The sequence below is a fragment of the Ammospiza caudacuta genome, chromosome 1, assembly GCF_027887145.1.
Source record: "Ammospiza caudacuta isolate bAmmCau1 chromosome 1, bAmmCau1.pri, whole genome shotgun sequence".
NCBI classification, from domain to species: Eukaryota; Metazoa; Chordata; class Aves; order Passeriformes; family Passerellidae; genus Ammospiza; species Ammospiza caudacuta.
Window position 1 is genome coordinate 24,855,049 of NC_080593.1, and position 25,664 is coordinate 24,880,712.

At 38.0% G+C, this 25,664-nt stretch overlaps 1 protein-coding gene across 2 annotated transcripts in view; it reads left to right on the forward strand.

The window, feature by feature from the left end:
- Window positions 1-25,664, forward strand: part of LOC131568849 (probable acyl-CoA dehydrogenase 6) — a 75,317-nt gene that overhangs the window by 27,271 nt on the left and 22,382 nt on the right. For both annotated transcript variants that reach the window (XR_009275750.1, XM_058820982.1), the window contains exons 3-4: window positions 18,357-18,486; window positions 22,441-22,547. Coding sequence is in view for 1 of the 2 variants with exons in the window: in XM_058820982.1 (XP_058676965.1) it covers window positions 18,357-18,486; window positions 22,441-22,547 (237 nt within the window). In the remaining variant the exon portion in view is untranslated. The remainder of the gene's footprint in view (window positions 1-18,356; window positions 18,487-22,440; window positions 22,548-25,664) is intronic.

Sequence of the window (25,664 nt, forward strand, 5' to 3'; positions counted from 1 at the left end):
CTCATGCTTCATTACTCTTGTGGTTTTGTATAAACATTTCTTAAGCAGTCTCAAGTTGTCATAAGGAGCATATACCTGAGTCTCTTTGTTACATCAGTAAAGACACAGAGGCTTAGATCTCACTCTTAGAAGAATAAAAAAGGAAAATTATGCTTTTTTTTACATTTTCCATTTTTTCCTGCTGGTACATTGGTTCTCACCTTAGACTTTGGTCTTGCATCTTGCTGAGTGTTTCGATGTGACTTTTAGCAGTGGACTTGCAAGGCATGGAAGCATTGCTGCAGTGTGCTCTGCAAATCTTGCCCAGCTAGTTGTTTTCCCATAGGCCTGCAACCCTGCCAGGCAGCAAAAGGTGTGGTTGGCAGAGCAGAAAGCCTGTCTGAGAAACCACCATGCAGCTGTGGGGTCTGGCCATGCAGCCAAGTGGGAATTAGATTTTCTGTCCATCATTTGTTCAAATGGCAGCATGAACCCTTCTTCTGCCTGATTAAAGTCAGTGCAGCAGTGAATACTGCAGTAAATAATAGGAAAATACTAGCAAGATTTATTTCTCTGTGTTTGCAACACAATAGGGGTTTCAAATGAGCTGCTGCAGGTGCCCTGCATTTTCAGAGACCCTCAGCTGCTGTTAAATCACAGTCGTGCGCTGGGACTTTCAGTGTTTGTTCTTCACACTGACATCAAAACTGTGCCTGCTTTCATGCTTGTCTGCCAACCTCCCATTGCAGGAGGGAATGAAAGAAGCAGGGCTGTCTCCTGAAACACATAGATGAAGTGTATCTTATTTTCATGAGAATATTAATGAGGAGCTGCAGACTGAACAACTTGAGCGTGTAGTAGTGAGGGTGCCTGCAGTTTCTGTCACCCTTCATATCTGATGACAGTAAGATGACTTACTGGGGTTAAAATTGGATCTTCATGCACTTGGTTTCTCTAAATCCTAAGTAGCAATTGAGAATATTCTTAAGTAAGGTGTCTTTTAGTCTGTTATCTAGACTTAATGCAGTGTGCATTATTGGCTAGGAAAGCTGTGGTTAATTTATTTAAAACTGTAGAAACAACAGAGCCCTTTCCCTGGCACATGCCATGTCTAGTGGCAATATTAATAAAAAACAAACTTAGATCTGTTTTAAATTTTTTTAACTCACCTTAGTTTCCTATGATTCTTTTGTTTTTCCTAAATACAAAATACTGAAAAATTACCATTTTGTATGCTGCTAGAGACAATTAAACTGCTATCTAGTTTAATTTGGTCTGTGATCTTGATTTATTTCTCTACCCATCTGTTAATCAGCCAGAAAGACATTTTTGGGAGGTCTTTTTGTTTGGCTGTTGGAATAACTTCACTCTGGTGCTGGACTGCTTCTGCCAGTGAAAGACCTAAGTTTAGTAAGTAGCACTGAACCATGTTCTGCTGTAAGAGTTTTGCAGTTATCCTTTATGCTTGAGCAGAATTTATCCCATTCTTTATTTTAAATATTTGTTTTCTTCTTTCTCTTTGCTACAAGGCTGCTTTTCTTTCTGCATCTGTTTACCACTTGTGTTGCAGAGGTCATCACTGTAATTACCAGTAAAAGCTCAAAAAAGAGCAAATCAATCTTTTCTGTATTTCAGGGAATTTTCATCTACAGCTCTTAGGACAACAACTAAATTAACTGCATATTTTACTAGCATTGAGGACAGATTTGGAATGGAAGCTATTAGCTGGGCATGTCTTGGCCTGAAAGTTTTTGGCAAACTAATGAGGTCAAGGAAGAAATTAAGAAAGCTCAAAGGATTGATCTGTAGGAACAATTTAGGAGCTCTCTAGCTGAGCTATGGAGTGATTACAGTCATGTGATTACAATATAAGTGTCTGGCATAAACAAGGAAATGAGGTCCTGTTTAGGACAGTGGAAGAAAATGAGAAATATAGACTGAAAAACTGCCAGCAAATGAAATACTGAGATTATCACTTCTCACCAAAAGTTGGAAACTTTGCTGGTGAAGACATACCGGTTGTATTCATGAAGAAGATATGCAGCTGGGACAATCTTCTGGGACCTTCTGTAGAGGTTCTTGGCTTGCTTTCTCATGTCCTCACATCTTTAATCATCACTAAGAGCATCTTCATAGATAAGACAGATATAAAAAAGTCTCTTTTCAGTGAACAGTGCAAGAGTATGAATAATGGAAGAAAATCAGGTTGGTATTGCTAATAGGCAGCTTGTCTTCAGAATCTCCATACATTTGTTCAGAAAAAGTGTTTATTAAACAATTTCAAGCACATTTATAAGTTTGTTGTCTATTGGCAAACAGGCAAAAAGACAACTTCTGACTGCAAATTATTTGCTACACACACTTCAATCACATATATATTTATTTTATAAAAAAGTTTTGCTCTGTTTCTTTGTAAAATAAACCTGGCTTATGTCATCATTGAAAGTAGTGAAAAATGTTAAGTCATTTATCATGCTAATGAGAAAATAATCTCAACTGTAAACAGAAAAAGATAAGTAAGGAAACCATCAGTCTTCAGTTTTCATGCTGCTTTCTCTAGACAGCTTGTTAAGTCACATTGAAGTTAGAGAGTGGATGCCATGGAAAGACTTCTAAAGCAAATTTTGGGGAAGAAACCATCAAAATTGCTGTGGTTTTGTTCATGTCTTTTGTTATTCTGTAATGTGAAAGCCCCAGATAGAGTATTAAACAGACAAATATGAAACTTCTGTATAGAGTTTGGGTATGGGACAGAACACATGGGACTTAGGTTTTTCATACATTTCTAGTTTGGTTTTATGTTATTCCGACAGCCGTGTTGGGATTGGTGACACTCATTAAAGAGTGTGTAGGGTGGCCATTAGAATTAGAAAAAAGGGAGCTTTAAAATGGAGCTGGTGTAAATTTTGCAAATTGATTTTAAAAAGTATTCTTCTAATAGTTAAAAAGTGTTGTGCAGGGAGATAGCATAACAAGTGAAGTACACTGTGGTATAATTTAAAACAATCTGCCACTTTTTAGCACTGGTTATTTCATAACTCTTCTGTTGCTCCAGGCAGTTGGGATTGTGTGGCTGAGGGATGGGGAAGCCAACAGCCAGAGACAAATTATGTTCAGGCTGGAATAACAGCAGAGCTGCTGGCAGCACCACAGTGTGACAGCTGTGGCTGCTCCAGGAGTCAGAAACCCTTCTCCTGCTGATTTCTGCTTGCAGATGGGGCAGTGGTTCACACTTAGGGATGGTCTGTTGTCTTCAAACCAGTCCTCACCGTGGAATAAGGAAAATGAGAGTCCCAGCTGGTGAAAGTCCCAAGCCTTTACCTTTACCTGTTTTGGGCTACAGTCTCTGTAGAGCTGTGAGCCCTCACCCATTGTTAGGTTTGTCCTGTACATGCCCATTTTCATGGGGGCCATTCTTATACCAGACAAGATTACGGGATGGCAATAAAAAATCTTGGTCTGTTAAAGCTGAGTGGTGGAGCTGGGTTGTTTCTCCAGTCTCTACCTGCCCCCAAAGAAGCTTTTTCCTACTGTTTGCTTTTTCCAGGAGGAAACTTCAGTTAAAGCACATACCAAGTTGGTTGTGAGGATTCATATTTCCTTCCACCCCTTGCTTCATTAAATTAGGTTTTAAACAAAGTACTTTTATTCTTAAACTTCTTTCTCCTTTGTTTTTTGCAATGGTGAGCATCACTCCTTCCTTTCCATGAGCTTTCCTGAAATTATTCCTCTGTTGTGTTCCTTGTTAATTAATTATACTACTCTCTGCTTCAGGGTTTCTTTTTTTTTTCTCCTTTGGCTTCTTTGAGACTGTGATAAAATATCTTAACTTGTGTATCAAGAGACTTACTCTTTATACTCATATTAGTTATCTTGCAGCATCTACTTTGTCATAGAGACCAAAAACATGACAATAGTGAATTGTAGGTAATGTACTATCTCTAAATTACTTTGTCCTTCCTCACCATCCTCTTCCATGTCTTTTACTAGTGTTGTAAATCCTGCTGTCATCATTAAGGGGAAAAAAAATTCATCTTTTCAGTAAGTTATAAGGCATTTTAAAAGAAATTTCGTAGTACAATACGAGGGCTGTATTGCCTCACTAGCCATTTATTTTGAAGAGATATAAAATGCTTCCATGCTTATGCAAGGAGATAAGAAAATGAAGGTAGCTGAATGGGTAAATGAAAGATAAGAAATACAACTGTTTGGCCCCTCTCTTCCTTAGCAGGAAAGACCTGATAGCAGGTAGTGCCTTGTATCTCTAAGTGGAATCTGACTGTCCAGACATGGGGAGGCAGCAAGGCAGTGTGGGGAGCTGAGGGCTTTTTGCTTAGCAACGCTGTGGCGTTGTTTACAGCAGTTGAGAAACTTAGCTAGAGGTCAGATTAAAAAAAAATTAAAATTGAGTCAACAGGGAAACATTTGGAATAATTAAATTCCAATATGATTAGTTTTTATATAACCCTGTTGCAGCACATTCTCCATTGCTGGCAGGCTAAACAGAGGTCTTCTGATCCTGCTGTAAAACCTAGATGAATTTGGGTTGGATTCTTCCACCTTTTCTGTGTTTGTAATCAACAAAACAATCAGATCAACGAGGGCCATTCATCTTGCTAAGATATTCCAAAAACATCCTGAATGTAGGATGAAGAAGATAAATCTTCATTAGCATAAGAAACAGGACAGAAGCACAGTGCCCAAAGCTGCATTTACACTGATAAAGACTTTTCATTGAGGAAGAAATTAGGGAGCACTTTCACCCCAGGTTAGAATGGAAAACACAAACCAGAGAATGGGATTTGTCTGAAGACACATCTTAGCTCTGGAAAGCTGGCATGGAAGGATACACTGAGAGATGAAAAACAAAACAAACAAAAAATCATATCAAAATTTGTTGCTTGATTACTCAAGCATATTCATCTTCAAATAAGAGTAACAGTTTCTTATACCTCTTTGTTCCAACACAGTTAAACTTGCTAGTTCTTCTCTTTTGCTTAAAGTTTTAGCCTAAAGTTTTCTGGAAGCTGACAGGTTGCACACATCATCTCAACTGCAGGGCAAGATTAAACAGAACTCCAACAGCACTAACTACTCTAACACAAAGTCAGAAGCAAGCCAAATCTCACAGAGTGAATTGCAATTAAATTGCAAGTGGAAGACATTTGCCAGTGGTAAAACATTAGTGTGGGTGACCTCAGTCTGCAGCAGCAAAGCTTCCAAACAGCAATTTCCCTAAAACGGTAAAAGGTTGGGGTTTCTTTTGTGGGATTTTCTATTTCTTTCCATGGCAATACTTCTAACACATAAGAAAAATCTGTGCAACAGGAATATGTGTCTAGTATTTCATGTGAGCCTCCTTAAAATGCAGAGAATAGTCACATGGTTTGGTTTGAAAATGTAATTGCTAAGGTCTGTCTTTTAGCATGCTCTTTAGGCGAATTTGTATTTGCTGAATTTTTCATGTTCTTGCTTTAGTTAATTGCTCTCGGTTCATACTTTATCAATGCTACTCCAAGATTTAGAAAACAGGATTAACCACAGTTTGAGAGAGATTTCAAACAAGAAACAATTCTTTATTGGGGCTTTGTAATGTAAGGAAAACAGAAGCTCAGTCATTACAGTTATACCATATTTGCATAAATGAAGGTAAAATAAATAAGCTTTTCCTTTGCTTCTGTGTTGGAGATTTTTGAGATAGAAGATGTGCATTCATTCATGTCTTATTTTTAATTATTTTATGCCACCTGACTTGAAGTGATGAGGCTGTAGCCCAGAAGATGCTGTGATCTTTTCCAGATGGAAAAACTCATCTCACTTCCCCCTCCCTTTGTTGTTGTTGTTGTTGTTGTAGTTGTTGCTTTTTGGTTGGTTGGTTTGGTTTGTTTTCTTTTTTAATGGAAAGAGAATTGCAGCTTTACAAGTGAGGAATTGTTCATGTAAGTTTTCATTGTTTCAACAATGTATAGCATGGTCTTAAAGCTTACTGCTAATTTTTAGTGCTCACTATTCAATGAACAATGTATTTGTCCTTTCCTCAACTATTTTAAACATAGAGTGAGAGTTGAGCATAAATTGATGTCTTTGGTGTAGACTTTCTCATTCTTTGTGGTTCTGTACAATGATGTAGTTGGGAAAAAGGAGGCACAGTCACTGCTGCTTTGCTCACCATTAATTTGCTGTTGCCAGAATCACTCAGTTTGGGCCTACCTCATGCTGAGAGATGCTATGCACTGGATTAATCATAATGAGTTAGCAAATTGTTCTTAAGGAGGAAAAGGATTATAATAATGCAGCACTGAAAGGATGTGCAGTATGCTCAGGATCATGAAGCTTGTAAATTGTAATACATTTATTATAGTTTTGTCTGAGACATTGCAGAAGCTTCAGAATGTGTCACGTTACAGATGCTTATATAGGACTTTGTTTCTTCAGCATCTCACTCTGCACTTTGACCTTGCTAACAATGATGAAAAAGCTGCTTTGCACCCTTGAACAGCTGCCCTGGCTCTTGGGCAGTTTATAAAGACAGTCTGAGTCAGTGTGGGCTCAGTGTCTCCACTGAGAGATGTTGACCGTGCTGTATTTTTGCATGACTGTGAGATACAAGATATGTGCTGGAAATGCATTTTAAGCCAGAACCATTCTAGGACAGACATCTGCACATCTGCTGCCTCTGCTGTGCAGCATGGAAAGCCCACAGTGTCTCAGCTGCAGGGGAGCTGCAAGGGTCCAGCAGCAATGGGCTCTTTGTGTGTCATCAGGATGATCTCTGCAGTCTCAGCCACCTCCCATGTCATGTGCTGCCCATAAATGAGGAAACTAATTTAGCCCAGCACCTCCTTAGGGTGCCTCTGAAATACTGGAAAGCTTATCAGCAAGCTCTTTGGAGGTGTTGTTTAAGAGTAACTAGGAGATGGTGGAAAATATTTCTCTCTCTGAACAGAAATGTCCAGGAGACTGCATGAAACAAAGCATTCATCAGCAATCTTACATACAGTGGCTGCACAGTGAGATGGCTAACTGTGATAAAAGGTGCCTATGGTAATAAAATCCTGTTCAGTTCCCTTTCTTACAGGCCTGTGCTGCCCACTGGGGTCTCGTGACCACAGAAGCCTGCAGTGATAGATGGATGGATGTGAAAATTAGGCAAATAGTTTGTGACTAGTGAGTGTCCTCCTAAAATAGTGCTTCTTATGAGATGTTAAGTCATGTAACTCAAAACCATGACAAGGAGCCTTAGTATATTAAAATAATTTTCTAAATGTGTGTTTTGTTTCTGGAGATTCTTATACTACTTGTCAATAAATTGCATGGTATTTATTTTTTATTTCAGATGATTCAGTTACTCATTTAGAAACACATAACACTATATAAACACCAGGTGTCTGATGGATGGTTGCAAGTGCTTTAAAAATTCTTTGCAATTAGATGGATCTAATAGAAAGTCCTTCATACAAGACCAATTAAAAATTAGTGGTAATGTATAGTTTTGACAAAAGCTTTTTTCTGCATGAAAGGCTACTTTTTCCTCTCCCATTATTCCCACTTTTTGTCTACATGTAGATGTGTGGGAGAGATAGGAAAATCATGGTGACTGGAAAATCTATGTCCTTGGGAGGTGCAAGGTGGAGTGGACTCCAGCCTCCTTCATTTGTTGTTGTTTTCCTGTTTGTTTATTTGTTTAATTTGAAAGGAAGGTGTGTTATTGGCTAGATTATTGAGCCATGAAGATAATTATTCAGGTATTTGCCAATACTTTTAAGATTATTTTTTAAATATCTCCTGGAATAATTTCTGAATTTCTATGAAGAAGGTGGGGTTTTTTTTTCCCTCAAAAAAAATTGTTTTGCTTCTCTTATTTTAAAATATAAATATTTTAAATTCAATTTCAGGAACATCCCATAACAATACAATGCATGTGTTGATTTAATGTAATTTGCCTTTCAGAATTTCATGGAGAAAGCAATGAAATTTAATTCCTTTACAAACTTACTATGTGACCACATATTCAGTGTGTTGAATAAAAATACACATTTATTGCTATGTAACTCTAGAATGATATTTTGGGAACAAGAATTTGAAATAAAATTTGTTGTATAGCTACTTACAAAAGTAAATTACTGAGATGAGTAGTGAACCCTTCTTGGGTTCCTGGATGGTCTGTAAATATTCCTAACTGAGAGAGGTCTGATTTTAGTCTTAAGTGTTTAAATAGCAAATGATGCAAATGCATCCTTACTGCAGACTTTAATTTGCTATGGCTAAATCTATATTCTATTTCTGTGGTAAAAAATTGCAGCTAAACTAGTAAAAGGGCATTTAACTACTGGTCCATGAATTCTTAGGATCATTAATTATAATTCAGGTAGGATTGAGAATCAAGGCAGGGATATTCTGGGGAGGAGGTTTTGTTGGTTCTCTGAACTCATCTCAGTCTTCTACAGATACCTTTAGCCATGTCATTGTTCCCTTTTGCCCTAGATTAATCTCTAGGTATGTTATGGACCCCAGTGTGTCACACTGGTAACTGTGTAATAGGCAGCTTGATGTGATTTTAATTGCAAACTGTATTATCATTTTATCTGGTCTGCAGCAGGGTGCTGTTATTCTCTCTTGGAACAACCTGCTTTTCATTGCTTTGCAAGCTGATTTGGTACTGATTTCAGAACTAAATCTATAAGAAGAAAAAATATAGTCCTGATCAAAAATAATTTCTTGGAGGAGACAACATTGTGTGATGAAATTCTTATAGAAATAATATAACACTCTGAGTAGGAGGTTCTTTTGAAGAAAATAATCTTGAACGGGGAATTTTATTTGGTGGTATGCTTGCACTATACTGAAAATCCTTTCATTTTTGGCCAGTAACACACACAAAGCACACCCTACAACGTCAGCATAAATAAAAATAGTAGATAGCATACTTCACACTGGAGATAGCAGTTCAGATCAGAATCCTGTTGTGTCAGCTCTTCTACAAACAGAGAGGAATAATCTGTTTCAGTATATGGTCTGGTTGACAAATCTTTAAGACAAGGATGCACACAGAATCCTAGGCAAAAATGAGAACTGAGCCAGATATTTGCAGCTCTAGAATATGGCTTAAAACATTTATCCACATTCCTTAAACCAAATAAAAGTTGTCAATGAAATTTTTTCTACATTAAAATTATCAAGAATCGAGAAAGCATGGAAACATATCAGTTTTACTGAAATATTGACTTTATTGGAGAAAATGAAGGGAAAGGCATTGTTCTGACATTGCAAAAGTGCTTTCATTTTTACCCCAGAAATGTTTTTTATTGTGGTCTTTCCTTTGTGTGTCTGTAAAAAAAACCTAAGGTCACCTGACAGAGGCATACAATTTACTGTTATAAGAATTGGATTGTTTAATTTTTCGTTGACTTTTGTTCCCCTTTTGAGATCAAACCCATTGCCTTTCCTGGAAAACTGCAAATTTGGGTTTTGTCTTGAAGAGCTCACCACAATCCATTGCTCAGAGCTAGAAATACTCTTTTATTGCTTTGCTTTTGCTAGCAGAAAGCAGTTTCAAAAGCAGCCAGGTTTCTCAAAAATCACAAATACAGGAGGTGGTCTCCTTTGGTTTCTGCTGTCCTTGGGAACTGGGACCTGTGGAGGTTCCAGCACGATGGATGGGCTGTCCACAGGGTGAGTGAGGGTTGGGAGCTGCCAGAGACAAGGAGCTGTGGGACTGGCGGCCCCAGCCCTGCCCACGCTGAAGGCTGTGTCAGCATGCAGAGGCAGATGTTGCCAGCTGAAGAGAATTTATAAACAAGGAAATTATCTAATGACAGAGGGTGTGCTTCTGGCTCCAGCATTACTTGATGGATGTCTCTTTAATAATCTGTTGGCTGTGGCTGTGCTGGGACTGTGCTGACCTGCAATGTGGCAAGGCTGTTAGCTAGGATGGCATTTTACCTTTTTCTCAGCATCTGACCCAACATCTCAAGGACTTAGGAAGTCAGCCATGAATGGAAATTCTAATGGAAATTCATTTAGTCCTTTAAGTCTGTGCTGATCAGGAATTCCTGTGGAAACTTCCTGCAGTGCACTCCTGTTCCGAGTTTGCTGCTACTGAACTAAAACCTCTGTGCTGGCCAGGCTAGCTCTAGAGCATGTCCGAAGTTTATTTCATTATTCACTGCACACATGATGAAATCTTTTTTTTTTTTTAAGTTATTGCAAATTGTTGTAGATTGCAATTTTTGCAAAGTGTGAGCTAGTAAAATTTATGTCTTCGGGTGTGACATATTAAGTGTCTAAAGTTTTCATATCAGACAAATGTGAATTTCCAACAAGCTATTTATTATCTTGGATTGGAATAAAAGATCTTGTAGGGAAGAAAATTAAACATAGCTTTCAACTGATAAATATTTAGTCTATATATTAAATCTTAGCATAGAATTTTTAGTAAGTAGCAAATGTAATAAGTCTGTAATCCTTAAATCACTTAGTATTGCTTCTTATTTAATTGATTTATTTATTTGGAACTCAGAAGAAACAGAATGATGTTTTTAATATTGACTGTATATCCTGATACCTTAAAGGAATGAAAGTAATTGGATGCCTGAAAGAAATGAAGCAGTAAGTCTGCTTTTTTGTTTATAGAGAGCTACAAAACCAAGTACAGTGACTCCTTTTCATCCAGCTTTTAAAAATTCCTTACAAATGTACATACTTGTATTCAGTCCTGTTACTCATCTCTCTGTTGTGCTTTAACTGGGGTATGTTCTTTGGGGTATCTCTGTCGGTTACCCATTGATAACTCAATTCCCATTTTCTTTCCCTGTTGACCTATGGATGGTTGAATGTCTGTGCATTACTGTATGTTCCTTATACTATCTATTTGTGCATTCACACTCAAGATCCTAGTGGCAGAAAATTTGCAGAGTAGCATAAGCTTTTTGTAGGAATTTGTGGCCGTCCATGTGAGAGGATGAGTCCTGAACAGAAGCACCAGCAACACATAAATGTGACGTACCTGCTTCATCCTTGTGCAGGTGTGGGACTGATTATTACCTGTTCAACGTGAACAAATATGTTTAAGACAGCTGAGCAGCTGTTCAGACATTTTCTTGGGAGGAAGAACACATTTTACATGGGGCTAACAGATGCTGATGACAGATTTGGGTGCCTCCAAGGGCTGACTTATGGTTGTGTCAGGAGGACTGCAGTGGACAGTTGTTGGAGGATTTGGTGCAGTGGTGGCCTGATCATCAGAAGGGTGCCCACCTTCAAGCTGGAGAGAAGCATTCACTGCTGGATATGCCTGACTCAGAGAATTTACTTGAGCATCTACAAGCAAACTTTAGAGCAGGCTGGTAGCAACGTGTGTGCTCGATGTACATAGGGAGTCTGGGAGCTGTTGCTGGTTGACTGATCTCAAGCAGCAGGCAGGTTGCAAAGGTGATATCCTTGAAATGCATTCTGTGATTTGTTTATGAGCTTGCCCAAAGAGAATCCCCATGAGAAGTAACATGGCTTTTCCCCTGGAACTCAGGAAGGGTGATAGCCAGCCTTTATACTTCTTGACTTCATTTTTCTGTGTGTTTGGTGTTTATTTCATTTTCTTTAAGCTGTGACATTTAGTTTGACTGACACTTTCATATGTACAATAATTGAGATCTGTGCTCTTTAACCTTAAAGTAAAAGCTGTAAGCTATTTCGATTAAACTCCAATTCTTTGGAACAGGTGTTGGATCAGGCCTGGGGTGGGGGGGTAAATAAGCTCCATTTAAAACTCCAGGCAAAAGACAACTGAGGAGTCTGTGACCAGGGGTTGCTTAAAGTTTTTGTCTGGCTTGGAGCTGATGCAATAGCTGGTTCCTGTGGCTGTGTGCACTTTGGATCTTTGTCCTCTTTTCTCTTTTGGCTACTACATCTTTTACATTGTTGATGTTTCTTATAATGTCATGTGTACATTTTACTCTATTGTACCGGGCAGCTTAGCTTTTCCTCCCCCATAACATTGTTTGTACACATTTTTGGGGGTTTGAGTGATATTGTTTTTAAGAGCTCTGATAACCTTCTGAGTTCAAAGTTTTATGCAAATGTGATTGCTAACTCAATGTCACTGGGTGATTCTGCATAACCACTTAGAAAATGAAGAAAACTTACAAATTTTTGAGGGATGTTTTAGAGAGTAGCAAGTGCAGGTGTTGGCAGCTTGGTGATTTAGAATATACTGCTCTAGCTTTTTCAAGTGTCCTATACAGATTTGAACCCTTTTTAAATGTGTCCATGCTATCCCTGGCTGGGGCCAGGTCTCTGTGGTGCATTTATCTTTATCTATTCAGTGGCAGTATTTATCTGCTCAGTGGCAGGCACTGCCAAGTTCCTCTGTGGTATTTTGTGGTGGTGTTATAGAAGAGTTTTTATCCTTACACTGTGTGAGAAGTTTCTCCTTTATTTTATAGTGTAGATCTGTCTTAATTTAAAACAGTCCTATACAGACCCAATCACCTTATTTGTCTCAGTAAATTTAGTTTCTGTGGTGGCAGCTGTGATGACGTCTGTAGAAAGAAGGAACATAATACAGAATACAGTACAGAATAATACAGAATACAGAAGGAGTTTGGCAGGAACACGCATTTTGCATTATTAATTGCTCTTGGGATTGTACTTGTGGTGCCAGCCATGAGTGCTTGAAAAGTAATGAGAAGCCAATCCATATTTTTCCTTTTCCAAGGGCTACTGGGTGATGAGTGATACTAAAAGTTTGGTTAGCAGAGTAAGTCCTTATCTGTCTTGAAATTTTTGCTCTGTGAGAGAGCAAGTACTGAAGGTGACTGTGATCTTTCTAGGATCAACCAAATAAAATCATGAAGCACTATAATTTTTCCTGGTTTGGGACAAAATCATTCAAACTGGGGGTGTTTGGTCTCTCTTAATAAGGTAATCTGTTAAAAGGAACTTTCCACCAGTTACAATGGTTTATTTGCGTCTAGAGGTTTTTTCTTTGTTGGTTTTTTTGGTTTGTTGTTTTGTTTTGATTTTTTTTTTGTGAATTGATCTGGGGAAAAAGGATAGCCCAAAAATACATATTCTTAATCTCAACAAGACTAAAATGGACTCACAATTTTCTGTTACTTTTAATGAGAGGTTTTTTCCTCTACACCCAGCCAGATGCAAATAACCAAGAAGGCAGGGGGCGTTTTCTGAACTTCATCAGTCTCAACTTTTCAGAATGGATTTATGGGAAATTCCACAAGACAGAGAGTACACCCTTTAAATCCCTTCAATATAAAGCAGAGGAAAAGAATTATGATATGGATTTCTGTACTGTCCTACCTGATGACATTTGCAGTTGTATAGATTCAAGGCTCTTTGTACTTCTCTGGAGTTGAAATTCTTGAACCATATTTATGACAGGTGAACAAGGTTTGAGCACTTAAATTTTGCTTCTGTTGATTTAAAATTGTAGACTGTGATGAAAAATAGCAATTAGCTTTGTCATCCTAATGTCAGATATAGAAGTCTCTCAGACCTGTTTCCAAACTGGGATTCGATTCATGCTTTGTCTTTTACAAATATGAGAGCACATATTTGGGGTTTTTTTGCACTGAGGTAGATGCCTAGAGTAGAAATAATACTGAGTGATTTTCTTTGGTGTAGGTAGACATCACTGAAACTTTGGAAAGTATGTAAACAAACAAGATAAATTATATAAGTTTAAGCATTTAACATGGAGTTCTGGATACAGCTGCATTATATTATCACCATCCCTTTATCCAGGCTCACTTATATTCTTAAAATAATGTGAGGACCACCTGTTTCACCTTGCTTCAATTCGCTTACAGACTGTTTTCACTACAGATATTGTCATTCCCACTAACAGCTACTAGATGGGGTTCAGAAGCAAATTCCAAATAGAGACACTTGTAAACTCTTACAAATTTTTGACTAGAGACTTCAAGCCTATCTCATCATGGAACAGTCATATTTGAACAGTCCTCTTGAATAAGTGGCAAGAAATGCTCTGGTCTTCACAAAGGTGAAACGATTATATGAGAGACTTCAGCTTCTCATTTGCCTTTATGACTCCTTTTTCATAGACTTTCTGTGCCTTTGTTTTTCCAACTGGTCTTGTCACCAGTGCTTCCATTTTGACCTGTTGCAACTAGACACCATGTCTTGCTCTTTCATTTGTAGTTTTGAGCATCATTTGTGCCGTCTACCCTAAATTCATGTAAGACTCCTGATACCCTAAATTGTCAGATTTTGTAGAATTTACACTTGCATCTTTTAAAACCAATGTTTTTTTAAGATTCACTGTGTTCTTTTGGATTCTCCACTGCCAGGATCTACAAACATGACATGTAAAAGTTTGCTGGTCTGTATGAAATAAGGAGCTTTTGTGGGTTGGGGAGTGGTGAAATAATGTGATGGTGGTGGTTAGTAGAAAAGCAGAGATCCAATTTAAAGGAATAGTTTAATATACTGACCATGGTGTGGTAGGTTCATCTTGGCCAACCACTAACTCAGTCCTCCTCTTCAACAGGACAGGGCAGAAAATACAGTGCCAAGGCCTGGCTGTCGAGGAATGTCAGGGAGACTGGCCACCAGTTACCATCACAGTAAAAACCAGACTTGGCAGGGGGAAAATTATTTTAATTTCCTGCCAGTTAAAGTAGATTTGTGTGGTGAGAAGCAAAGGCAAATTAAAACAAGATGTTCCACCATCCTCTTCCCAGGTTCATCTTCCATCCTTCCTTCCTGATTGATCTACCTCACTCCCCATCCCGAGCAGCACAGCAGGATGGGGATGGGAGGTTGTGGTCAGTCCATAGCACATCCTCTCTGCTCTTCCTTCCTCCTCACACTTTTTCCTTCCTGCAGCTTGGGTCCTGCCCATGGCCAGCAGTGCAGAATCTTTATTTATTTGTGTGTTTCTGTGCTCTCTGCTTTGGGCCTTATATTTCACTTGCTTCATAAAAGAACCTGATATCCAGCAATGGATGAGATATTATATTAGGCCATTTAACAGCTGGAAGTTGTGCTTTTATCATCAAAACTGTAACAATTTGAACATAGCTGAGTTGCCTCTTTCTACCTGTTTTCAGCTATAAAGCCAATAGTACATTCCACTTTCTGCCTAGTTTAGTCTACTTTGCTCTTTGTTATTTTAATTTTCTTGCAAATTAAAATTGGTAATATAGCCAAACAATTCTCTAAAGGTCCCTCATCTCATTTTAAAGTAAAATGAAGTATTTACCCCAGAAATGTTTAACATGTGAATATTTAAATATAATTTGTTATTGATGTCGAGTTTTTTTGGTGTGGGTTTTTTGCTGTTTATTTTTTGAAATTGTGTTTGTGTGTGTGTGTGTTTCTGTTGGTTTGTATGTTTGTAAAGTGATCAGGTCTGGAATTGATTTGGTTTCTTTCACTATGGATTTTTCACCAAAAATATCACCAAAATTTTTCACTTCTGTGTTGGGCATGGTGTTTGCTCTTCTGAATTAAAATTTAATTGACCTATTACAATTACATCATAGTACAGCTACTTCCAGGAAATGGTGTTTGTTGATGAGACTGGTGAATACAAGCCTACCACCACTAGCATATTGCCTTTTTTTGCAAATAAGTTATTCCAAAAAAGAGTAAATTCTGTGCCAAATAAAAATGTAACACTATTTCATCAAGATTTACCATCATCACTGGAGGAGATGGAAATAAGAATGGCTTGGTGGTTTTGTCTGAGAGCTGAGTGCCATGACGTGGTGGGAAATGTGCTCACACCAGCCCCAAAATCTCTGTCTGAAGTGCTGGCAGTGGGTCTGCAAGCACCAGGCTGCTACTAGGACCTGAGAAAAAAAGGAAATTTCTTTGATGCTTGTAGCCAGCACTACCTGCTAATGCTGTGTGTGACAGCACTGGCAGCCTGGCTCGGTGTGGAGGGCTGGTTCTCCAAAGAGATGGGACACAACTGTGGTTAGCCACAGCCTAAGTTACCTGGATTACCAGGGTAATAATGGCACAGACTGCACTGACAAATCAGTCTCCACCTTGATCAAGTATGTGGGGCTCAAAAATACATTCCCTATCATTGTTTATCAAATCACTCACAGTTCTCCATGAAACTTTAACTTCTTGGCTCCTGGAGCAGAAGTGATGAAAGCTTAGGTGTGGTCTGATTAATGGTTTTACCATTTGCTTCTGCCCTTCCTGCCTGCATCTGTGGTTGTCTCTTGTGTTATCTATCCCGAGATTATAAAATCTTGGGATTTTATAATCTCTTTGCCCAGCAGGACTTCCTTCTCCACCTTCAGCTCCCAAAGCTTCATTCTGCTCCTTTACTCCCTTTGGTCAGAAATTCTTTCATTCTTATCCTTTTAAAAGTTGGCCTTTTGCAGTATTTTGTTTTTAAAGTGTACTGCTTCGTAATTTATCTAAAATGAGAGCTAGAAGAGTCTGTTATGTGGTAATATACAATGGATTGTAGTATGGACAAAGAATGTCTCTAAGCTGGATACTAGGATAAAGTAGCCTAAGTTGGGTCAGTTTTGTGCATAACATTCCTCCTGGGAAGTTACTTTGGATAAATCAAAAGAAACTAAGGTTTTGATCTGTGAAATTTAAAGGAAAGATGGGAATATAACTGCCTGGTAGACAAAACTAAAGATAAAATCAGTAATAACAATAGTCTGACAATAAAATCATTGACTGATTTAAAATAAAATTTTAAAAATGTAATGAAAAGGATTTGTGAGGTGCCAGAACTGAGGTTATCTGTTATAATTCTGTTATAATTCTGTTATAATTCTGTTATAATTCTGCTATAGATCCATTCCAGATTAGCAAAATCTCTCTCATGCCAGATATATTTAAATAGTCTTGCCTTTACAGGCACATCCATTACTGCTCCTCAGAGCATTTATTTATTGATGGGGGCTGTGTAAAGGCAAGAAAATTACATTATCTGTTATGTTAAACACATTTCCATATTGCTGATGTTTCATTGTACTGCTTAAGCTCCCAGTAGGAACTTTATTTTGTATTTTTAAGAAACATTATTTTCAAGCAAAAGGTTGGAAAAGTAGAAGTTTTTTAATTCTGACAGTCTAGACTATTCATTATGACCTAAGGACAAACGTTTTTTGGAAACCAAACGTTTTGCTTTGCCTTTCCTATTGTGTTTTTCCTTTCAGCAAAGAAAGGATGCACAAAGATAGGTTTTGTGGGTTTAGGAAACAGATGATAGCATACAAAGCCCCATGTTTATATGCACTGTGGTGTTTTGACCTTTATTTAATGGTGTTTTTTGAAAACTTCAGAACAGGTCGGTGAAGGGTGTGCTCAGTGTTTGAGGTCAGCAAGTGAAAACAGGCGAGGGTCATCTGCCCCTTATTGTGTGTGTGAGGGGTGAGGGTTTGTATCTATTTATTTGAATTTTTCTTAGCCAGTCTTCAAAGGAGCTAAAAGAAAAAAGAAAAAAAAAAGAGGCAGCATTATCTAATCAAAGCTGCTCAGTCAACTAATGACGTCAGGTAGTAACCTTAACCTTCACTTTCTCACCGTGTTTCCTTTGGACTATAAGCTATTTAACACAGCTAAAAATTACCTCATCCATCATAGCAATGTAGCCTTTTTCTGTGCTTCACTATGTAGTGGGTTTATGAGCACTGGGCATGGGAATGAGGTGAAGAATAATTTCTTCTTTAATTGAATTTGCAGATTGGAATGCTGCGGGGAGAGGGGCAGCAACAGGCTGTGCTGGCACCAGGCTGGCACCCCAGCTTGTCAGCTCCCTGTGAACAAGAGTGCTTTAATCACTGCACAGACTGGCTGCAGGGTGTGGAATGAATGCATTCAGTGCTGCTGTTGTGTCTAACATGAATTTTGAGCTACAGCAGTAATTCAGAATAGAAACACAACCTGTGTGTGGTCGCGCTCCGTGCTGACTTGGCTGCTGTGTCTGAGAAAGAGGATTGCACTGGGTGATGAGAGCAGGTGTCAGGTGTTATAATGGAGAAATAAAAGCACTTATTACCTTGTGGTAATATGACCTTGCTATGGGAAGAATAATTTTGCTTTCTGGTATCATTTAGACAGCATGTCACTTCTTCCTGCTGTTTCCAGTAAAAGTAATGAGGCTACGTAGGATACTGAGGTGACCTGATGTGCACAGAGATAATTAGAGCAGGCGTCATTCTCAATTCAGTTATCAATATTGTAGAGAATAATGTGGTATTGCTTTTGTGAAAGGGAAGCTGGTAATTGTCAAATACTTAAAAATTAGCAGTTAAATGTCAGTTGGCAAATCCTTGCAGTAGCAACATCTTTTTTTGCTGTTTTTCTTGTTGCTTATGCCAGTCTAGAATATGAGAATCACAGATTTTTTTTTTCCTCAGAATATGGCGGCATGGGTTTGGACTTCTCCTATAATATTGCAGTGGCAGAAGAGCTGGGAAATATCCGTTGTGGAGGTATTCCCATGGCCATTGGAGTGCAAACGGGCATGGCTACCCCTGCCCTTACAAGGTAATTTTCAGAAACTTTGGTTTAGCCTAAAACTCAGTTGTCATGAGTAGAAAAAAAAACCAATACTGTGTAGATTTACTGCCTAGTTGCTACCCAGTAATGCCTGAGGAAAGAACCTACTCTCTGCTTCTCTCAGTTTGCTTTAGGGGAGAAAACACATTCTCTCTTTTTTTTGATGCTAGAGTTATATTGATTATATGTTAAAACATAAACCTTGCTGAGCGGTAGATGATATGTTTAAAAACATGAAATATTGGTACCACAATCAATGAAAAAGTTTTAATTCCAGAATCCAGTTTGTTGATGTTTGTCTTTTTTCTTATATCCCACTGCAGTAATACTAAGGATGCATTTAGTTGTAAGGATTAGGATCAGTCTAATTCTGTTTTATAATTTACTTGCTCTTTTTCCAGCTTTGCAAGGTGTTGGTCCTAAAATTGTAGCACATATATCATGCTTCCTAAATATGCCCATTCTAGGCTATTAATAGTTTTTCTTTTTCTCATCATCTATGTCAGAGTTCCCATTTTAATCACTTACTATCATTTAGGTTTCTGCATTTTCTTAATCTGATTTGTTGTGGTTTTTTCCTCCCCCAGTAAAAGTTACCAACTTCTTCATGAAGAAGTTTTGCACATATTCTGTGTTAGAACAGAAATTCTTAAAATTAGAGTGGGGCAAATGGCTGATCCAGCAGTTTGTCCCTGGAATATGGATACACCTAAAATTCTGGAAGATGAGGGTGGGAATTAAATTCTAATAATTATGTTGAAATTGGAAATTTCTCTGCGCTAAACAGATATACAAGAAGGGTAGTGGTACTCAAAAGAATATTTTAGGGATTTTTTGATAATTTTTAGGGGGTGTTGACTTTTTTTTCCCATTCTGAATGGAAATATCTGTAAATCTACTGAAGAATCTGGAATATCAGCTCTATTCCCTTGACATTTGCTTATCCTGCTGTATGTGTGACTTTGGAGGTCTCATCTACAACAAATTTTTCTTAAAGTTTTCTTCTCCTTTGTGTAATGCAACAAAAGCTTGCTAAATGCATGGAGTTCAGTGTGTCTCTTGCAAAAGTGCCTTAGCTATAGTCCAACTGAGTATAAAAATAGTATTTTAAAAGACTTCAGACAGTACTACCTTGACCCCATGACAGCCTTTTATTCAGGGGTTTTAAGAAAATCTATGGGTAAAAGAAAATGAGACTTTGTTCCATTTCAGTTTTTTGGCCTTCTGTTACTCTGTTCTGCTGTAGTAAAACAGTGAAATTATGCATATTTGTGCTAGTGAAATCTTACAGTGGAAGTTCTTGGAAAATAACAGTGAAATTGTTGTTAACTTGACGAAATCTTTAATTGAGTTGGTATCTGCATTATTGAATTTTTCCCCCACTGCTGAGCCAATTCCACTGGCTATTTATACAGTCCAATGCCCCCCACACACATGTAAAAGTGAAACTTGGTAATGAAAAGAGAAAGCTGGTTGCTACAGGAAATTTTGCCTGTGTGCCTCTTTACCTCATACTGTGTAGTGGGACGACCAACTGCTTGTCCTGGGCCATGGATTCAAATGGCACCCATGTCCTGGGTGGTTTCTTTAAAAGTATCTGTGTACCATGGGGATCCTAAACACGTTCATAGAGATATGTCAGATTTTGCATCTTGGCTGTGCGTTGTTGCACACATCAAACAATGATGTGGGAATCAACCATCAACCCCTAAAAAAGCCTCTTTGTTGGCTTTCATAACCTTGGGCTTTGTTCATCATTCATCCAGCACATAGTGAGTGTACCTACAAACTAATTCCATGAATGTGATTCCTGTAATTCCCAGAATCCCCTAAGTGAAGCAGGGGATTCTGGGAATTACAGAAGTTTCTAAATCTTTCTGCAGGATATAGATATATAATATATAACACAGGAATCTTTCTAAATTTAAGAACTAAATAGAAAATGCTTTGTCCGCAGTGATCTGACCTTTGATGGTTTGGAACATCACTTTCTGCCAGTCTTTCAAATGCATTCAGATATAATATTGCCCTTCTTGCCCACAAATAGAGTGGAGAAAGCAGCTCCTAGCTGAGGCAGTGAATGATAGGCATTTCCCAGTTTATAGACATGCCTGTAGGGTGTCACATCTGTAGTCATACCAAATCAGTGTAGAGCTGCTTATTTCAGCAGTAGGCAGTGAACTTTACTTTTTTTTTTTTCCTTGTGTTGTTTATAGGCAAATAGTAAGCAAATTTAAGATGAGTAGAATTTTGCAAAAGTGGCATATTTTTAACACAAAAGCTAGCAGCTGAGCAAGGAGCTAGCTGTCTCCTGCAAGGCATAGAGACCCACCATCTTCTGAATATAGTGTTGCCCAACTTTTTTTTTTTTTTTGATTGCAAAATAACATCTTCTATAACCACATTTTTGGAAGGAACTTAACTGTTTTCTGGAACTCAAAACAAAGAAAGACATCAAACCAAAAATATTATTCTAAGCAAAGTCTTGCTGTGAAAATCCTCTGTTGAAATGCTAAAGGTTAGCAAAGTTTCAAGCATTAGAAAGCCTTGCCAAAAATCACCACTATCTGCTCTCATAATCTGATTTTCCATTTTGTTGGTTGGGCTGTTTGGGTTTTTTTTTTTTGACTGATGAATATGCAGCTATGGGTAAATCAAAATCAAAATCTAAATCATACTTGATCAGGCCCCATGGAAAATTAACAAACAAAGTTTTCTGCCTAACAGACATGGGTACTTTGTTCCAGTATGCTAGAGGAAAGAGTAGGCACTCTGAACTTGCTTCTTGTATTTATTTGGGATTGCTGCTGTGATTTTCAGCAGGGACAGGACTAGGAATTAAGCTGCTTGTGTGCACCAAATGGAAGTGTCTGCCAGATCCCAGTCTGTTCCCTGGCTGTCCCACGTCCTTTGTGCCAGGGTTGGTTGGAGGGGATGACTTAATCTTAGTTTGAATGGCACCATTCCTTTGGGAATACTGGGACAATGTTTTAGAAGGAGGCCCCAGGAGCCTAAGGAGATGAGTGGTGATGATGAGCTGAGAAGCCTCACAACAAAGAGGAGGCTGAGGAGGAACTTGAATTTATGGATTCCTGGACACATAAGACATTTCATGACCCAAGGAATTTTTCAGTCACACAAGAAAGGTCTGAGAACTAGACCATGAACTCACCATTCACACTGCAAGAAGAAATCAGTGAATCTTAATTAAAGCATGACAAGAAATTAAAGCTTGACAAAATCAAGCATGAAATAGATGTAGCATATCTTGGATGGATACAGTCTTCTAAACAGCAGTAAAACAATGTGTGGCTCTTAACTGAATTTAAATAAAGCCAAGTGAAATTTTTGTGTTAAAATACCATCCAGAGTTTGCTGTTTCCCTTTTTATTTTTGTGGAGATAAAAGAATAGCTGGAAGAAGCATTAATGGATTTTACTGAGTGATTTAAATGTAGATGTGAAGTACAAATAATTGAAATACAGGTCTTTGCAGATGGTGGCCATCACATGTCAAAAGTTTTCAGTCACCACTAAAACCTGGCAAAGAGATGGTGCAAGAAAACAGACCAGGTCCTCCATCCTGGTGGTTGCAGAGTAGTGCAGGAGCCTTGAGAGGAATCCTCAGGGGTTATGTTTATTTAGATTTGGAGCTTTTAAAGCAACAGTCATGTAAATTTTGGCCATCTAGACCACACGTTTCTGTGGGAATAAGACGCCTGAATACTTTTTAAAACTTCTTTTAAATGATTGTGACTGCACTTGTGGTGAAGACTCTGAATCACAGCTTTGGAGGGTATTTATTCTATCTTTTGGCTCTGGGACAGCTTTTACCCAGTCATAGAAAAATTTGTGGGTAGAACAAAATTTGTAACTAACTTCTAATAAAATTTACCTTCATAGGGTTTTAATATCGTATCTTTTTTTTGTTATATTATTGCAGGTTTGGTTCTGATGAGTTGAAAAAGCAGTTCCTCGTACCAACTATAGCTGGTGATTTTGTGGCTTGCTTGGGAATCAGTGAAGCTGGAGCTGGGTCAGATGTTGCAAGTAAGTTAACCTAGCAAACAGTCAGTTTTAGACAGCCTGATGTTTTAATGGAAATAATCTGTTTTCCCTGACCCTTCCCTTTGCCCCATCCTTAGTAAGAAACAAAAGGAAGTAAAGTCTGGTGTGGTGAGTGCAAAAAGTAACATTCCAGGAATACAGCACATCCTTCTCATGCATCCAAAAGCAATCAATTTTAATGTATTTGTCAGGTGAATCAATGCAGTAACCCTGTATAGGCTGAGCACAACAGATTTTGTGCTGGCCCCAGTTTTCTTCTAGTGCTGTCCGGCTCTGTGCAGGCTCACAGCTGGCAGGAGCACTCCAGCCCCTCATCATCTGCACAGCCACATTCAGTCATGCAACTCTGGATGTACTGACAGGAACAGAACCCCTTCAGCTGGACCAGAACTGGGCTGCCCTGACAAAGACCTCTCCACTGAATGGGGGAAAACTACAGAGCCTCTCTGATCTGAAAATGATGGCATCACTTTCAGAATGATTTCCTCTTGTTCATCCTTACTTCACCTCGGCCCCCCTTCTGTCATTCCTGTGAAGCAAAAATATCTCTCAATTGATGATTGCTTTATTTAGAGCTAATGAAGAGTTTGGAATGTCAAATCTATTATCTTTATGATTTAGTTACTTTACATGCAACTGGGGTTTTTTTTGTTTAGTGCAAGAATATGTTTAGAAACCAGGACAAATGAAACTATAATTCTGAGGCATCCGAGGCAGTAAAAAATTTGAAAAATTAAATCAAAACAGATACAGTAGAAAAAGAAAATATGTCTCCTCTGATGATGAACCATGGACTTCACGGAAAAGGGAATGATAAGTGACCACTTTTAGAGGTTTGCTTGTTGGACGGAGCATGGCCAAGTTGACCATATTGTGTTCTTACAAGCTTGCCAATGTATGGCAGACATTTTTTATCCGAGGAATCCTATATCCATCTCCATGAGCAAACTCCTGTTGTTTTTTCAAGGCAAACAGATAAACATCCAGTGCTCAAGCAAGGTTGCAGCAGGTAGATTTAAAGAATGTTAATGTGGATAATGAAATAATGGCACTAAATCTTCCTGCATATTTATTGCTGTTTTTCCTTTCTGAGTTAATTGAATTTATTCATAAGAAGAATTCCATAAATTTAATAGACATGTTTATTAAATATTACTTATTAATAATACTTAATAATTATAAAAAATAAATTCAAAATATTAAATTTCAATATTATTTAAACTGCATTATTGCTTATTACAATTTAAATATTATTAGGATTTAAATAATAAATCTTATAATAGCACCTAATAATTTGTATATTAAAGTAATTATAAATTTGAATTTTGCTAATATAAGAAATATAACATCATTTATTTTAATAAACGCCTCTCTAGTTTAATTAGATGATCATCAGAAAATTCTAAATAGGAATTTAATTTTTTTGATGCAGTGTTCCAGATAATAAATAACATAAATATTCCTTGAACAGCATCTTGTTTATCATCTAGTTAAAGTGGTATGATACACTTAGATGAATGCAGTTAAAAACCAATTTGGAATCAAAGAGGATTATCTACTGAATCTATGCTGCAGCTTGGAGACACACTGCAGGATGAAATGAAAATACTTTTTCCCCTGTCCTGGACGATTTGATCCCTGATACAAATGCCAAATCCAGTTTACAGTGCTTCTGAAGGACAATTAAAGGGACAATTTAGGTATGAGCAACAATAGTTTGCGTTCTGAGTTGCACCATTCTGCACCATCTCCAGATGGCCCAGCTGTAAAGCAGACTGAGGTGTGTGAAACTGCACTTGGTGCTTGCTTTTGTTGCTCATGCTATTGGGATGTTTGTGTCCCTAGGAGAAGTGAAGGGACATGGCAGCTGTTCACATGTGAAAGTCAGGGATGTGCTTCTGCCATGTGAGCCAGTGTATTTTAACCCAAAGAATGACACAGAGTAAAGTATCTCTAACATTTTTTCCTGCAGTTCCAAAATTACTGAAGGTGATATGAACTCAGACAACAAAAACAATGTTTACATGAGAACTTAAATGTGCCTCAAACTAATTTATTCAGAATTCAACAGAACAAAAAGGACTGTGTATATTAGTCTAATACAAAATTCATGTAAATTTGAAGGAACACCAGTCTGCTTTCAAGTGTAGTAATTTTATATTGTCCATAGTAGTGACCGTGTGCACCAAAACTAGCACAGAGCTGGCTTGAGAAGAAAAACAGAACAGTACAGAAAGTGTCTTTAATTTCAGGATTCTGGTACTACAAAGCATAAGCATTTATGTCAGTTTGAATGATATTGTCTCATTCTATCTCACTCCAATTCCACAATTTATAGAATGTAATCTGTGGGTATATATAAAACCACATCATGGAAAACACTTTTTTCACACACATCCTCTGTCTTCAGGTTATGTTCAGGTGTCTGCAGCTAGCAACACTGTTCATGTCTACCTCTTCTACATAAATATCCTGCTCCATTTTGTCTCAGTGGAATCCAGCCTTTCTGCTTTTCTGGATTGAGTTTGTCTTTTCTGAGCATAAAACCCCAGAATTCTGCATGGTGTCTATAATGGCACAAATACATTTTCAACCCTGGCAGAAGTATTACTCTCCAATACATGATGTTACACAACAGCTTGCAGACTTGTGAATCCTGTGATTAACTGTGGATCATCCTCATTACCAGTTTGCTATTGAAACACTGCAGGATTTAGCAATCACTTTTACTGCTTCATGTCTGAGTACTTGTACTTGCCATGTTGAATTTGAAAACTCAAGATCATTCCTTTCTTGCTGGGCCGTACTTCAGTTGTCTGTGTTGGTGATGTCTCCCAAGTTTGTGCCACAGACAAATTTAATTAGTGTATTCCTGTCCTTTTAAAGATCATTAATGCAAATATTCAGTAGGTTTTGTCCAGAGGCTGATATCCAGGGAGGGGCTTAACTAGTACTCTCCCTGCACATCAGAACTTCTTTTAATGTAACCTGATGCAATTTCTGCTTTGCCAAGTTCCTTATGCGCATTTCCACTTTTGTCCTAAGTCTTATATTTTCAAATTTTAACTCATAGTTACCTAGTAGTTTCAATTTCACTTA